The sequence below is a fragment of the Oncorhynchus gorbuscha genome, linkage group LG08, assembly GCF_021184085.1.
Source record: "Oncorhynchus gorbuscha isolate QuinsamMale2020 ecotype Even-year linkage group LG08, OgorEven_v1.0, whole genome shotgun sequence".
Lineage (NCBI taxonomy): Eukaryota > Metazoa > Chordata > Actinopteri > Salmoniformes > Salmonidae > Oncorhynchus > Oncorhynchus gorbuscha.
Genome location: NC_060180.1, coordinates 2,573,050 through 2,589,528, shown reverse-complemented (window position 1 = coordinate 2,589,528; position 16,479 = coordinate 2,573,050). Strand labels below are relative to the sequence as shown.

The window sequence follows — 16,479 nt, the reverse complement described above, 5'->3', positions numbered from 1 at the left end:
AATATACTGCCATGTGTCTCACCTACATCCTGAATATACTGCCATGTGTCTCACCTACATCCTGAATATACTGCCATGTGTCTCAACTACATCCTGAATATACTGCCATGTGTCTCAACTGCATCCTGAATATACTGCCATGTGTCTCAACCACATCCTGAATATACCATGTGTCTCAACCACATCCTGAATACACTGCCATGTGTCTCACCTGCATCCTGAATATACTGCCATGTGTCTCACCTCCTGAATACATCCTGAATATACTGCCATGTGTCTCAACTACATCCTGAATATACTGCCATGTGTCTCAACTGCATCCTGAATATACTGCCATGTGTCTCACCTACATCCTGAATATACTGCCATGTCTCACCTGCAGACGTAGTCCTCTCCTTGGACTAAACAGCTGGCGTTGTTGTGGCAGGGCGAAGGGCTGCACGGGCCTCGCTGCCTCCTGCACTGTGGGCCTGTGGTGCCATCTGAACACTGCCAGACTGAGGCTGCACACTCAGGAGAGGTCTGCAGACACACACACACACGTAAAACAAACACACACGTTTGCACGCACAAGCGCACACACACATGACGAAAAAGGCCTGAAAACGCACTTAAATTAAAGGTAAAGACCAGTGTTAGTGGAGACAGATCAGAGAATAAGACAGATCACTCTCCCTAGCAGAACAAGACAGTGTTAGTGGAGACAGATCACTCTCCCTAGCAGAACAAGACAGATCACTCTCCCCAGCAGAACAAGACAGTGTTAGTGGAGACAGATCACTCTCCCTAGCAGAACAAGACAGTGTTAGTGGAGACTGATCACTCTCCCCAGCAGAACAAGACAGTGTTAGTGGAGACTGATCACTCTCCCCAGCAGAACAAGACAGTGTTAGTGGAGACTGATCACTCTCCCCAGCAGAACAAGACAGTGTTAGTGGAGACAGATCACTCTCCCTAGCAGAACAAGACAGTGTTAGTGGAGACTGATCACTCTCCCCAGCAGAACAAGACAGTGTTAGTGGAGACAGATCACTCTCCCCAGCAGAACAAGACAGTGTTAGTGGAGACTGATCACTCTCCCTAGCAGAACAAGACAGTGTTAGTGGAGACTGATCACTCTCCCCAGCAGAACAAGACAGTGTTAGTGGAGACAGATCACTCTCCCCAGCAGAACAAGACAGTGTTAGTGGAGACAGATCACTCTCCCCAGCAGAACAAGACAGTGTTATGGAGACAGATCACTCTCCCTAGCAGAACAAGACAGTGTTAGTGGAGACAGATCACTCTCCCCAGCAGAACAAGACAGTGTTAGTGGAGACAGATCACCTCCCCAGATCACTCTCCCCAGCAGAACAAGACAGTGTTAGTGGAGACAGATCACTCTCCCCAGCAGAACAAGACAGTGTTATTGGAGACAGATCACTCTCCCTAGCAGAACAAGACAGTGTTAGTGGAGACAGATCACTCTCCCCAGCAGAACAAGACAGTGTTAGTGGAGACAGATCACTCTCCCTAGCAGAACAAGACAGTGTTAGTGGAGACAGATCACTCTCCCCAGCAGAACAAGACAGATCACTCTCCCCAGCAGAACAAGACAGTGTTAGTGGAGACAGATCACTCTCCCCAGCAGAACAAGACAGTGTTAGTGGAGACTGATCACTCTCCCTAGCAGAACAAGACAGTGTTAGTGGAGACAGATCACTCTCCCTAGCAGAACAAGACAGTGTTAGTGGAGACAGATCACTCTCCCCAGCAGAACAAGACAGTGTTAGTGGAGACAGATCACTCTCCCCAGCAGAACAGAAGTGTTAAGACAGATCACTCTCCCTAGCAGAACAAGACAGTGTTAGTGGAGACAGATCACTCTCCCCAGCAGAACAAGACAGTGTTAGTGGAGACAGATCACTCTCCCCAGCAGAACAAGACAGTGTTAGTGGAGACAGATCACTCTCCCCAGCAGAACAAGACAGTGTCACTCTCCCCAGCAGAACAAGACAGTGTTAGTGGAACAAGACAGTGTCCCCAGCAGAACAAGACAGATCACTCTCCCCAGCAGAACAAGACAGTGTTAGTGGAGACAGATCACTCTCCCCAGCAGAACAAGACAGTGTTAGTGGAGACTGATCACTCTCCCTAGCAGAACAAGACAGTGTTAGTGGAGACTGATCACTCTCCCTAGCAGAACAAGACAGTGTTAGTGGAGACAGATCACTCTCCCCAGCAGAACAAGACAGTGTTAGTGGAGACAGATCACTCTCCCCAGCAGAACAAGACAGTGTTATTGGAGACAGATCACTCTCCCTAGCAGAACAAGACAGTGTTAGTGGAGACAGATCACTCTCCCCAGCAGAACAAGACAGTGTTAGTGGAGACAGATCACTCTCCCCAGCAGAACAAGACAGTGTTAGTGGAGACAGATCACTCTCCCCAGCAGAACAAGACAGTGTGTTAGTGGAGACAGATCACTCTCCCCAGCAGAACAGCAGAACAAGACAGTGTTAGTGGAGACAGATCACTCTCCCCAGCAGAACAAGACAGTGTTAGTGGAGACAGATCACTCTCCCCAGCAGAACAAGACAGTGTTAGTGGAGACAGATCACTCTCCCCAGCAGAACAAGACAGTGTTAGTGGAGACAGATCACTCTCCCCAGCAGAACAAGACAGTGTTAGTGGAGACAGATCACTCTCCCCAGCAGAACAAGACAGTGTTAGTGGAGACAGATCACTCTCCCCAGCAGAACAAGACAGTGTTAGTGGAGACAGATCACTCTCCCCAGCAGAACAAGACAGTGTTAGTGGAGACAGATCACTCTCCCCAGCAGAACAAGACAGTGTTAGTGGAGACAGATCACTCTCCCTAGCAGAACAAGACAGTGTTAGTGGAGACAGATCACTCTCCCCAGCAGAACAAGACAGTGTTAGTGGAGACAGATCACTCTCCCCAGCAGAACAAGACAGTGTTAGTGGAGACTGATCACTCTCCCTAGCAGAACAAGACAGTGTTAGTGGAGACAGATCACTCTCCAGAACAAGACAGATAGCAGAACAAGACAGTGTTAGTGGAGACAGATCACTCTCCCCAGCAGAACAAGACAGTGTTAGTGGAGACTGATCACTCTCCCTAGCAGAACAAGACAGTGTTAGTGGAGACTGATCACTCTCCCTAGCAGAACAAGACAGTGTTAGTGGAGACAGATCACTCTCCCCAGCAGAACAAGACAGTGTTATTGGAGACAGATCACTCTCCCTAGCAGAACAAGACAGTGTTAGTGGAGACTGATCACTCTCCCTAGCAGAACAAGACAGTGTTAGTGGAGACAGATCACTCTCCCTAGCAGAACAAGACAGTGTTAGTGGAGACAGATCACTCTCCCCAGCAGAACAAGACAGTGTTAGTGGAGACAGATCACTCTCCCCAGCAGAACAAGACAGTGTTAGTGGAGACAGATCACTCTCCCTAGCAGAACAAGACAGTGTTAGTGGAGACAGATCACTCTCCCTAGCAGAACAAGACAGTGTTAGTGGAGACAGATCACTCTCCCCAGCAGAACAAGACAGTGTTAGTGGAGACAGATCACTCTCCCTAGCAGAACAAGACAGTGTTAGTGGAGACAGATCACTCTCCCCAGCAGAACAAGACAGTGTTAGTGGAGACAGATCACTCTCCCCAGCAGAACAAGACAGTGTTAGTGGAGACTGATCACTCTCCCCAGCAGAACAAGACAGTGTTAGTGGAGACAGATCACTCTCCCCAGCAGAACAAGACAGTGTTAGTGGAGACAGATCACTCTCCCCAGCAGAACAAGACAGTGTTAGTGGAGACAGATCACTCTCCCCAGCAGAACAAGACAGTGCAGAACAAGACAGTGTTAGTGGAGACAGATCACTCTCCCCAGCAGAACAAGACAGTGTTAGTGGAGACAGATCACTCTCCCCAGCAGAACAAGACAGTGTTAGTGGAGACAGATCACTCTCCCCAGCAGAACAAGACAGTGTTATTGGAGACAGATCACTCTCCCTAGCAGAACAAGACAGTGTTAGTGGAGACTGATCACTCTCCCCAGCAGAACAAGACAGTGTTAGTGGAGACAGATCACTCTCCCCAGCAGAACAAGACAGTGTTAGTGGAGACTGATCACTCTCCCCAGCAGAACAAGACAGTGTTAGTGGAGACAGATCACTCTCCCCAGCAGAACAAGACAGTGTTAGTGGAGACAGATCACTCTCCCCAGCAGAACAAGACAGTGTTAGTGGAGACAGATCACTCTCCCCAGCAGAACAAGACAGTGTTAGTGGAGACAGATCACTCTCCCTAGCAGAACAAGACAGTGTTAGTGGAGACAGATCACTCTCCCCAGCAGAACAAGACAGTGTTAGTGGAGACAGATCACTCTCCCCAGCAGAACAAGACAGTGTTAGTGGAGACAGATCACTCTCCCCAGCAGAACAAGACAGTGTTAGTGGAGACAGATCACTCTCCCTAGCAGAACAAGACAGTGTTAGTGGAGACTGATCACTCTCCCTAGCAGAACAAGACAGTGTTAGTGGAGACTGATCACTCTCCCTAGCAGAACAAGACAGTGTTAGTGGAGACTGATCACTCTCCCTAGCAGAACAAGACAGTGTTAGTGGAGACTGATCACTCTCCCTAGCAGAACAAGATCAGATCACTCTCCCTAGCAGAACAAAATCAGTAATAGTGGAGACAAATCACTCTCCCCAGCAGAACAAGACAGTGTTAGTGGAGACAGATCACTCTCCCTAGCAGAACAAGACAGTGTTAGTGGAGACAGATCACTCTCCCCAGCAGAACAAGACAGTGTTAGTGGAGACTGATCACTCTCCCTAGCAGAACAAGACAGTGTTAGTGGAGACTGATCACTCTCCCTAGCAGAACAAGACAGTGTTAGTGGAGACAGATCACTCTCCCCAGCAGAACAAGACAGTGTTATTGGAGACAGATCACTCACCCTAGCAGAACAAGACAGTGTTAGTGGAGACTGATCACTCTCCCTAGCAGAACAAGACAGTGTTAGTGGAGACAGATCACTCTCCCTAGCAGAACAAGACAGTGTTAGTGGAGACTGATCACTCTCCCTAGCAGAACAAGACATTGTTAGTGGAGACAGATCACTCTCCCCAGCAGAACAAGACAGTGTTAGTGGAGACAGATCACTCTCCCCAGCAGAACAAGACAGTGTTATTGGACAGATCACTCTCCCTAGCAGAACAAGACAGTGTTAGTGGAGACTGATCACTCTCCCCAGCAGAACAAGTCAGTGTTAGTGGAGACAGATCACTCTCCCTAGCAGAACAAGACAGTGTTAGTGGAGACTGATCACTCTCCCCAGCAGAACAAGACAGTGTTAGTGGAGACAGATCACTCTCCCCAGCAGAACAAAACAGTGTTAGTGGAGACAGATCACTCTCCCCAGCAGAACAAGACAGTGTTAGTGGAGACAGATCACTCTCCCCAGCAGAACAAGACAGTGTTAGTGGAGACAGATCACTCTCCCTAGCAGAACAAGACAGTGTTAGTGGAGACAGATCACTCTCCCTAGCAGAACAAGACAGTGTTAGTGGAGACAGATCACTCTCCCTAGCAGAACAAGACAGTGTTAGTGGAGACAGATCACTCTCCCCAGCAGAACAAGACAGTGTTATTGGAGACAGATCCCTCTCCCCAGCAGAACAAGACAGTGTTAGTGGAGACAGATCACTCTCCCCAGCAGAACAAAACAGTGTTAGTGGAGACAGATCACTCTCCCTAGCAGAACAAGTCAGTGTTAGTGGAGACTGATCACTCTCCCTAGCAGAACAAGACAGTGTTAGTGGAGACTGATCACTCTCCCTAGCAGAACAAGACAGTGTTAGTGGAGACTGATCACTCTCCCTAGCAGAACAAGTCAGTGTTAGTGGAGACTGATCACTCTCCCTAGCAGAACAAGACAATGTTAGTGGAGACTGATCACTCTCCCTAGCAGAACAAGATAGTGTTATGGGAGACAGATCACTCTCCCTAGCAGAACAAATCAGTAATAGTGGAGACAGATCACTCTCCCCAGCAGAACAAGACAGTGTTAGTGGAGACAGATCACTCTCCCTAGCAGAACAAGACAGTGTTAGTGGAGACAGATCACTCTCCCCAGCAGAACAAGACAGTGTTAGTGGAGAGTGATCACTCTCCCTAGCAGAACAAGACAGTGTTAGTGGAGACTGATCACTCTCCCTAGCAGAACAAGACAGTGTTAGTGGAGACAGATCACTCTCCCCAGCAGAACAAGACAGTGTTATTGGAGACAGATCACTCACCCTAGCAGAACAAGACAGTGTTAGTGGAGACTGATCACTCTCCCTAGCAGAACAAGACAGTGTTAGTGGAGACAGATCACTCTCCCTAGCAGAACAAGACAGTGTTAGTGGAGACTGATCACTCTCCCCAGCAGAACAAGACAGTGTTAGTGGAGACAGATCACTCTCCCTAGCAGAACAAGACAGTGTTAGTGGAGACTGATCACTCTCCCTAGAAGAACAAGACAGTGTTAGTGGAGACAGATCACTCTCCCCAGCAGAACAAGACAGTGTTAGTGGAGACAGATCACTCTCCCAAGCAGAAAAAGACAGTGTTAGTGGAGACAGATCACTCTCCCCAGCAGAACAAGACAGATCACTCTCCCCAGCAGAACAAGACAGTGTTAGTGGAGACAGATCACTCTCCCCAGCAGAACAAGACAGTGTTAGTGGAGACTGATCACTCTCCCTAGCAGAACAAGACAGTGTTAGTGGAGACTGATCACTCTCCCTAGCAGAACAAGACAGTGTTAGTGGAGACAGATCACTCTCCCCAGCAGAACAAGACAGTGTTAGTGGAGACAGATCACTCTCCCCAGCAGAACAAGACAGTGTTATTGGACAGATCACTCTCCCTAGCAGAACAAGACAGTGTTAGTGGAGACTGATCACTCTCCCCAGCAGAACAAGTCAGTGTTAGTGGAGACAGATCACTCTCCCTAGCAGAACAAGACAGTGTTAGTGGAGACTGATCACTCTCCCCAGCAGAACAAGACAGTGTTAGTGGAGACAGATCACTCTCCCCAGCAGAACAAGACAGTGTTAGTGGAGACAGATCACTCTCCCCAGCAGAACAAGACAGTGTTAGTGGAGACAGATCACTCTCCCCAGCAGAACAAGACAGTGTTAGTGGAGACAGATCACTCTCCCTAGCAGAACAAGACAGTGTTAGTGGAGACAGATCACTCTCCCCAGCAGAACAAGACAGTGTTATTGGAGACAGATCCCTCTCCCCAGCAGAACAAGACAGTGTTAGTGGAGACAGATCACTCTCCCCAGCAGAACAAGACAGTGTTAGTGGAGACAGATCATTCTCCCTAGCAGAACAAGTCAGTGTTAGTGGAGACTGATCACTCTCCCTAGCAGAACAAGACAGTGTTAGTGGAGACAGATCACTCTCCCCAGCAGAACAAGACAGTGTTAGTGGAGACAGATCACTCTCCCCAGCAGAACAAGACAGTGTTATTGGAGACAGATCCCTCTCCCCAGCAGAACAAGACAGTGTTAGTGGAGACAGATCACTCTCCCCAGCAGAACAAGACAGTGTTATTGGAGACAGATCCCTCTCCCCAGCAGAACAAGACAGTGTTAGTGGAGACAGATCACTCTCCCTAGCAGAACAAGACAGTGTTAGTGGAGACAGATCACTCTCCCCAGCAGAACAAGACAGAGTTAGTGGAGACAGATCACTCTCCCCAGCAGAACAAGACAGTGTTATTGGAGACAGATCCCTCTCCCCAGCAGAACAAGACAGTGTTAGTGGAGACAGATCACTCTCCCCAGCAGAACAAGACAGTGTTAGTGGAGACAGATCACTCTCCCTAGCAGAACAAGTCAGTGTTAGTGGAGACTGATCACTCTCCCTAGCAGAACAAGACAGTGTTAGTGAAGACTGATCACTCTCCCTAGCAGAATAAGACAGTGTTAGTGGAGACTGATCACTCTCCCTAGCAGAACAAGTCAGTGTTAGTGGAGACTGATCACTCTCCCTAGCAGAACAAGACAGTGTTAGTGGAGACTGATCACTCTCCCTAGCAGAACAAGACAGTGTTATGGGAGACAGATCACTCTCCCTAGCAGAACAAATCAGTAATAGTGGAGACAGATCACTCTCCCCAGCAGAACAAGACAGTGTTAGTGGAGACAGATCACTCTCCCTAGCAGAACAAGACAGTGTTAGTGGAGACTGATCACTCTCCCTAGCAGAACAAGACAGTGTTAGTGGAGACTGATCACTCTCCCTAGCAGAACAAGACAGTGTTAGTGGAGACGGATCACTCTCCCTAGCAGAACAAGACAGTGTTAGTGGAGACGGATCACTCTCCCTAGCAGAACAAGACAGTGTTAGTGGAGACAGATCACTCTCCCCAGCAGAACAAGACAGTGTTAGTGGAGACGGATCACTCTCCCTAGCAGAACAAGACAGTGTTAGTGGAGACGGATCACTCTCCCTAGCAGAACAAGACAGTGTTAGTGGAGACAGATCACTCTCCCTAGCAGAACAAGACAGTGTTAGTGGAGACGGATCACTCTCCCTAGCAGAACAAGACAGTGTTAGTGGAGACTGATCACTCTCCCCAGCAGAACAAGACAGTGTTAGTGGAGACTGATCACTCTCCCTAGCAGAACAAGTCAGTGTTAGTGGAGACTGATCACTCTCCCTAGCAGAACAAGACAGTGTTAGTGAAGACTGATCACTCTCCCTAGCAGAATAAGACAGTGTTAGTGGAGACTGATCACTCTCCCTAGCAGAACAAGTCAGTGTTAGTGGAGACTGATCACTCTCCCTAGCAGAACAAGACAGTGTTAGTGGAGACTGATCACTCTCCCTAGCAGAACAAGACAGTGTTATGGGAGACAGATCACTCTCCCTAGCAGAACAAATCAGTAATAGTGGAGACAGATCACTCTCCCCAGCAGAACAAGACAGTGTTAGTGGAGACAGATCACTCTCCCTAGCAGAACAAGACAGTGTTAGTGGAGACTGATCACTCTCCCTAGCAGAACAAGACAGTGTTAGTGGAGACTGATCACTCTCCCTAGCAGAACAAGACAGTCTTAGTGGAGACGGATCACTCTCCCTAGCAGAACAAGACAGTGTTAGTGGAGACGGATCACTCTCCCTAGCAGAACAAGACAGTGTTAGTGGAGACAGATCACTCTCCCCAGCAGAACAAGACAGTGTTAGTGGAGACGGATCACTCTCCCTAGCAGAACAAGACAGTGTTAGTGGAGACGGATCACTCTCCCTAGCAGAACAAGACAGTGTTAGTGGAGACAGATCACTCTCCCTAGCAGAACAAGACAGTGTTAGTGGAGACGGATCACTCTCCCTAGCAGAACAAGACAGTGTTAGTGGAGACTGATCACTCTCCCCAGCAGAACAAGACAGTGTTAGTGGAGACTGATCACTCTCCCTAGCAGAACAAGACAGTGTTAGTGGAGACGGATCACTCTCCCTAGCAGAACAAGACAGTGTTAGTGGAGACAGATCACTCTCCCCAGCAGAACAAGACAGTGTTATTGGAGACAGATCACTCACCCTAGCAGAACAAGACAGTGTTAGTGGAGACTGATCACTCTCCCTAGCAGAACAAGACAGTGTTAGTGGAGACAGATCACTCTCCCTAGCAGAACAAGACAGTGTTAGTGGAGACTGATCACTCTCCCCAGCAGAACAAGACAGTGTTAGTGGAGACAGATCACTCTCCCTAGCAGAACAAGACAGTGTTAGTGGAGACTGATCACTCTCCCCAGCAGAACAAGACAGTGTTAGTGGAGACAGATCACTCTCCCTAGAAGAACAAGACAGTGTTAGTGGAGACAGATCACTCTCCCCAGCAGAACAAGACAGTGTTAGTGGAGACAGATCACTCTCCCCAGCAGAAAAAGACAGTGTTAGTGGAGACAGATCACTCTCCCCAGCAGAACAAGACAGATCACTCTCCCCAGCAGAACAAGACAGTGTTAGTGGAGACAGATCACTCTCCCCAGCAGAACAAGACAGTGTTAGTGGAGACTGATCACTCTCCCCAGCAGAACAAGACAGTGTTAGTGGAGACAGATCACTCTCCCCAGCAGAACAAGACAGTGTTATTGGACAGATCACTCTCCCTAGCAGAACAAGACAGTGTTAGTGGAGACTGATCACTCTCCCCAGCAGAACAAGTCAGTGTTAGTGGAGACAGATCACTCTCCCCAGCAGAACAAGACAGTGTTATTGGACAGATCACTCTCCCTAGCAGAACAAGACAGTGTTAGTGGAGACTGATCACTCTCCCCAGCAGAACAAGTCAGTGTTAGTGGAGACAGATCACTCTCCCTAGCAGAACAAGACAGTGTTAGTGGAGACTGATCACTCTCCCCAGCAGAACAAGACAGTGTTAGTGGAGACAGATCACTTTCCACAGCAGAACAAGACAGTGTTAGTGGAGACAGATCACTCTCCCCAGCAGAACAAGACAGTGTTAGTGGAGACAGATCACTCTCCCCAGCAGAACAAGACAGTGTTAGTGGAGACAGATCACTCTCCCTAGCAGAACAAGACAGTGTTAGTGGAGACAGATCACTCTCCCCAGCAGAACAAGACAGTGTTATTGGAGACAGATCCCTCTCCCCAGCAGAACAAGACAGTGTTAGTGGAGACAGATCACTCTCCCCAGCAGAACAAGACAGTGTTAGTGGAGACAGATCACTCTCCCTAGCAGAACAAGACAGTGTTAGTGGAGACTGATCACTCTCCCTAGCAGAACAAGACAGTGTTAGTGGAGACAGATCACTCTCCCTAGCAGAACAAGACAGTGTTAGTGGAGACTGATCACTCTCCCTAGCAGAACAAGACAGTGTTAGTGGAGACTGATCACTCTCCCTAGCAGAACAAGACAGTGTTAGTGGAGACTGATCACTCTCCCTAGCAGAACAAGACAGTGTTAGTGGAGACTGATCACTCTCCCTAGCAGAACAAGACAGTGTTAGTGGAGACAGATCACTCTCCCCAGCAGAACAAGACAGTGTTAGTGGAGACAGATCACTCTCCCCAGCAGAACAAGACAGTGTTAGTGGAGACAGATCACTCTCCCTAGCAGAACAAGACAGTGTTAGTGGAGACTGATCACTCTCCCCAGCAGAACAAGACAGTGTTAGTGGAGACAGATCACTCTCCCTAGCAGAACAAGACAGTGTTAGTGGAGACTGATCACTCTCCCCAGCAGAACAAGACAGTGTTAGTGGAGACAGATCACTCTCCCCAGCAGAACAAGACAGTGTTAGTGGAGACAGATCACTCTCCCCAGCAGAACAAGACAGTGTTAGTGGAGACAGATCACTCTCCCCAGCAGAACAAGACAGTGTTAGTGGAGACAGATCACTCTCCCTAGCAGAACAAGACAGTGTTAGTGGAGACAGATCACTCTCCCCAGCAGAACAAGACAGTGTTAGTGGAGACAGATCACTCTCCCCAGCAGAACAAGACAGTGTTAGTGGAGACAGATCACTCTCCCCAGCAGAACAAGACAGTGTTAGTGGAGACAGATCACTCTCCCTAGCAGAACAAGACAGTGTTAGTGGAGACTGATCACTCTCCCTAGCAGAACAAGACAGTGTTAGTGGAGACAGATCACTCTCCCCAGCAGAACAAGACAGTGTTAGTGGAGACAGATCACTCTCCCCAGCAGAACAAGACAGTGTTAGTGGAGACAGATCACTCTCCCCAGCAGAACAAGACAGTGTTAGTGGAGACAGATCACTCTCCCCAGCAGAACAAGACAGTGTTAGTGGAGACAGATCACTCTCCCTAGCAGAACAAGACAGTGTTAGTGGAGACTGATCACTCTCCCTAGCAGAACAAGACAGTGTTAGTGGAGACAGATCACTCTCCCCAGCAGAACAAGACAGTGTTAGTGGAGACAGATCACTCTCCCCAGCAGAACAAGACAGTGTTAGTGGAGACAGATCACTCTCCCTAGCAGAACAAGTCAGTGTTAGTGGAGACTGATCACTCTCCCTAGCAGAACAAGACAGTGTTAGTGAAGACTGATCACTCTCCCTAGCAGAACAAGACAGTGTTAGTGGAGACTGATCACTCTCCCTAGCAGAACAAGTCAGTGTTAGTGGAGACTGATCACTCTCCCTAGCAGAACAAGACAGTGTTAGTGGAGACTGATCACTCTCCCTAGCAGAACAAGACAGTGTTATGGGAGACAGATCACTCTCCCTAGCAGAACAAATCAGTAATAGTGGAGACAGATCACTCTCCCCAGCAGAACAAGACAGTGTTAGTGGAGACAGATCACTCTCCCTAGCAGAACAAGACAGTGTTAGTGGAGACTGATCACTCTCCCTAGCAGAACAAGACAGTGTTAGTGGAGACTGATCACTCTCCCTAGCAGAACAAGACAGTGTTAGTGGAGACTGATCACTCTCCCTAGCAGAACAAGACAGTGTTAGTGGAGACAGATCACTCTCCCTAGCAGAACAAGACAGTGTTAGTGGAGACAGATCACTCTCCCCAGCAGAACAAGACAGTGTTAGTGGAGACTGATCACTCTCCCTAGCAGAACAAGACAGTGTTAGTGGAGACAGATCACTCTCCCTAGCAGAACAAGACAGTGTTAGTGGAGACAGATCACTCTCCCTAGCAGAACAAGACAGTGTTAGTGGAGACAGATCACTCTCCCTAGCAGAACAAGACAGTGTTAGTGGAGACTGATCACTCTCCCCAGCAGAACAAGACAGTGTTAGTGGAGATCACTCTCCCTAGAGAACAAGACAGTGTTAGTGGAGACACTCTCCCTAGCAGAACAAGACAGTGTTAGTGGAGACAGATCACTCTCCCCAGCAGAACAAGACAGTGTTAGTGGAGACAGATCACTCACCCTAGCAGAACAAGACAGTGTTAGTGGAGACTGATCACTCTCCCTAGCAGAACAAGACAGTGTTAGTGGAGACAGATCACTCTCCCTAGCAGAACAAGACAGTGTTAGTGGAGACTGATCACTCTCCCCAGCAGAACAAGACAGTGTTAGTGGAGACAGATCACTCTCCCTAGCAGAACAAGACAGTGTTAGTGGAGACTGATCACTCTCCCCAGCAGAACAAGACAGTGTTAGTGGAGACAGATCACTCTCCCTAGAAGAACAAGACAGTGTTAGTGGAGACAGATCACTCTCCCCAGCAGAACAAGACAGTGTTAGTGGAGACAGATCACTCTCCCCAGCAGAAAAGACAGTGTTAGTGGAGACAGATCACTTTCCCCAGCAGAACAAGACAGATCACTCTCCCCAGCAGAACAAGACAGTGTTAGTGGAGACAGATCACTCTCCCCAGCAGAACAAGACAGTGTTAGTGGAGACTGATCACTCTCCCCAGCAGAACAAGACAGTGTTAGTGGAGACAGATCACTCTCCCCAGCAGAACAAGACAGTGTTAGTGGAGACAGATCACTCTCCCTAGCAGAACAAGACAGTGTTAGTGGAGACTGATCACTCTCCCCAGCAGAACAAGACAGTGTTAGTGGAGACAGATCACTCTCCCCAGCAGAACAAGACAGTGTTAGTGGAGACAGATCACTCTCCCTAGCAGAACAAGACAGTGTTAGTGGAGACTGATCACTCTCCCAAGACAGTGTTAGTGGAGACTGCAGAACAAGACAGTGTTAGTGGAGACAGATCACTCTCCCTAGCAGAACAAGACAGTGTTAGTGGAGACTGATCACTCTCCCCAGCAGAACAAGACAGTGTTAGTGGAGACAGATCACTCTCCCAGCAGAACAAGACAGTGTTAGTGGAGACAGATCACTCTCCCCAGCAGAACAAGACAGTGTTAGTGGACAGATCACTCTCCCCAGCAGAACAAGACAGTGTTAGTGGAGACAGATCACTCTCCCTAGCAGAACAAGACAGTGTTAGTGGAGACAGATCACTCTCCCCAGCAGAACAAGACAGTGTTATTGGAGACAGATCACTCTCCCCAGCAGAACAAGACAGTGTTAGTGGAGACAGATCACTCTCCCCAGCAGAACAAGACAGTGTTAGTGGAGACAGATCACTCTCCCTAGCAGAACAAGTCAGTGTTAGTGGAGACTGATCACTCTCCCTAGCAGAACAAGACAGTGTTAGTGGAGACTGATCACTCTCCCTAGCAGAACAAGACAGTGTTAGTGGAGACTGATCACTCTCCCTAGCAGAACAAGTCAGTGTTAGTGGAGACTGATCACTCTCCCTAGCAGAACAAGACAGTGTTAGTGGAGACTGATCACTCTCCCTAGCAGAACAAGACAGTGTTATGGGAGACAGATCACTCTCCCTAGCAGAACAAATCAGTAATAGTGGAGACAGATCACTCTCCCCAGCAGAACAAGACAGTGTTAGTGGAGACTTTTCACTCTCCCCAGCAGAACAAGACAGTGTTAGTGGAGACAGATCACTCTCCCTAGCAGAACAAGACAGTGTTAGTGGAGACAGATCACTCTCCCTAGCAGAACAAGACAGTGTTAGTGGAGACAGATCACTCTCCCTAGCAGAACAAGACAGTGTTAGTGGAGACAGATCACTCTCCCCAGCAGAACAAGACAGTGTTAGTGGAGACAGATCACTCTCCCCAGCAGAACAAGACAGTGTTATTGGAGACAGATCACTCTCCCTAGCAGAACAAGACAGATCACTCTCCCCAGCAGAACAAGACAGTGTTAGTGGAGACTGATCACTCTCCCCAGCAGAACAAGACAGTGTTAGTAGAGACAGATCACTCTCCCTAGCAGAACAAGACAGTGTTAGTAGAGACAGATCACTCTCCCCAGCAGAACAAGTGAGTAAAGAACTGTAACAGTACAACGTTAGGGAGTGAAACGGGATAGCTGCAGTGACACAGAGAGAAGAAGAAGTGTATCGTTTGTTTAATGTGACAAGGTGAAAGCTGTACTTTCTGATGGTTACTAACTATGCTTTTTTTTTTTTTTTTTTTTTTGACTCCCTTTTTCTTTTCAATTTTGATCTTGTCTCATCGCTGCATTTCCCCAACGGGCTCGGGAGGCGAAGGTCGAGTCATGGGGAGGAAACATGACCCACCAAACCGCACTTCTTAACGCCCGCTTAACCCATAAGCCAGCTGCACCAATGTGTCGGAGGAAATACTGTTCAACTGACAACCATCGTCCGCCTGCAGTCACCCAGCTCGCCACAAGGAGTCGCTAGAGAGTAATGAGCCAAGTAAAGCCCCCCCCCCGGCCAAACCTTCCCTAACCCGGACGACGCTGGGCTAATTGTGCACCACCCTGTGGGACTCCCGGTCAAGACCAGTTGTGAAACAACTTGGGATCGAACCCGGTCTGTAGTGACGCCACTGCGATGCGGGGCCTTCGACTACAGCGCCACTCGAACTATGCATTTCATTTGTTAAATGTCATTTGGTTTTGTATTTTGTGCACACGTACGTAAAGAAATAGTGTCTTATAAGCCCATTGGGCAACAATTGGTGTTCGAGACTTAAATAAATAAATCGATCCATCATAGAGAAACTAAGAATAGATGGAGACAGCAAGGCCATTAGCTCGACTAGCGTACTCCAGCTCTCATCACATCTCATCAGGAATGATCTTGACAATAATAATATATCTGACTCAAGAGTCAGAGATGATAAAACCAAGATCCTTAATCAGAGAAGATACTAATATTAACAGTTGCTTCGAGTCGCCAAGGCTCTCGGGTTGAAAGATGAGTTCATTTTCAGTCAGATGAAGTCCCTTATAGAGATGAGACTGAGGCAAAATCAATGTCAAACAGATCAGGTTGACATTAGAGTGCTGCTATGCTATCAACACTGGGCTCCCATTGATGTGACTGTGTTATGAAGGTTGTTATGCGTAATCCTGCATCACTCATTAAGGTGTTATAACTGGTTAAGAATGCCTTACAGAACATTCTCGGTTGGGTTGAGAAACTCATTACAAATCAGTTATTGTCAAATCTGTGGCAAATTCCATAATGAAGTCACAAGTGAAGGTCACAAAAAGACAATTAGCCCATTTTAATATATATGTTTCTCTCTATGCTTCGCCTCTTGCATAATAGAGAAACTATTGGCACTCAGCAGTTGATGATTAAAACCCCTGTCCTGTATCACCGTAACATTTCATAGATAAAAGGCCTGAAATTGAAAACGGACTGTGGCCAACAGACGCCTCCATCTAGAACAAAAGAGCCCCTTTCATAACTGCAATTTCAATCTGCCTCTTAAAATATGCAATAGTTAATTCCAGTCTAATCAAAATAGCCACCACAAATAACCAGAGCCACCACCATCACGCTTTCCTTCCCCAAGCAATGCTAACCCCCCCCCATTGAAGGCAGAAATATTCATTGTTGTTCCAACCTTCAAAAGTACACTCGATCTGCTTCAAAGACTAAGATATTA

The 16,479-nt window shown here is 48.0% G+C and overlaps 1 protein-coding gene across 1 annotated transcript in view; it reads right to left on the bottom strand.

Annotated features, from left to right (window-relative positions):
• The window catches only part of LOC124042230 (protein eyes shut homolog), a 116,178-nt gene that overhangs the window by 64,905 nt on the left and 34,794 nt on the right, over nucleotides 1–16,479 (bottom strand). The window contains exon 5 of the mRNA XM_046360646.1: nucleotides 377–522. Within this exon, the coding sequence (XP_046216602.1) occupies nucleotides 377–522 (146 nt within the window). The remainder of the gene's footprint in view (nucleotides 1–376; nucleotides 523–16,479) is intronic.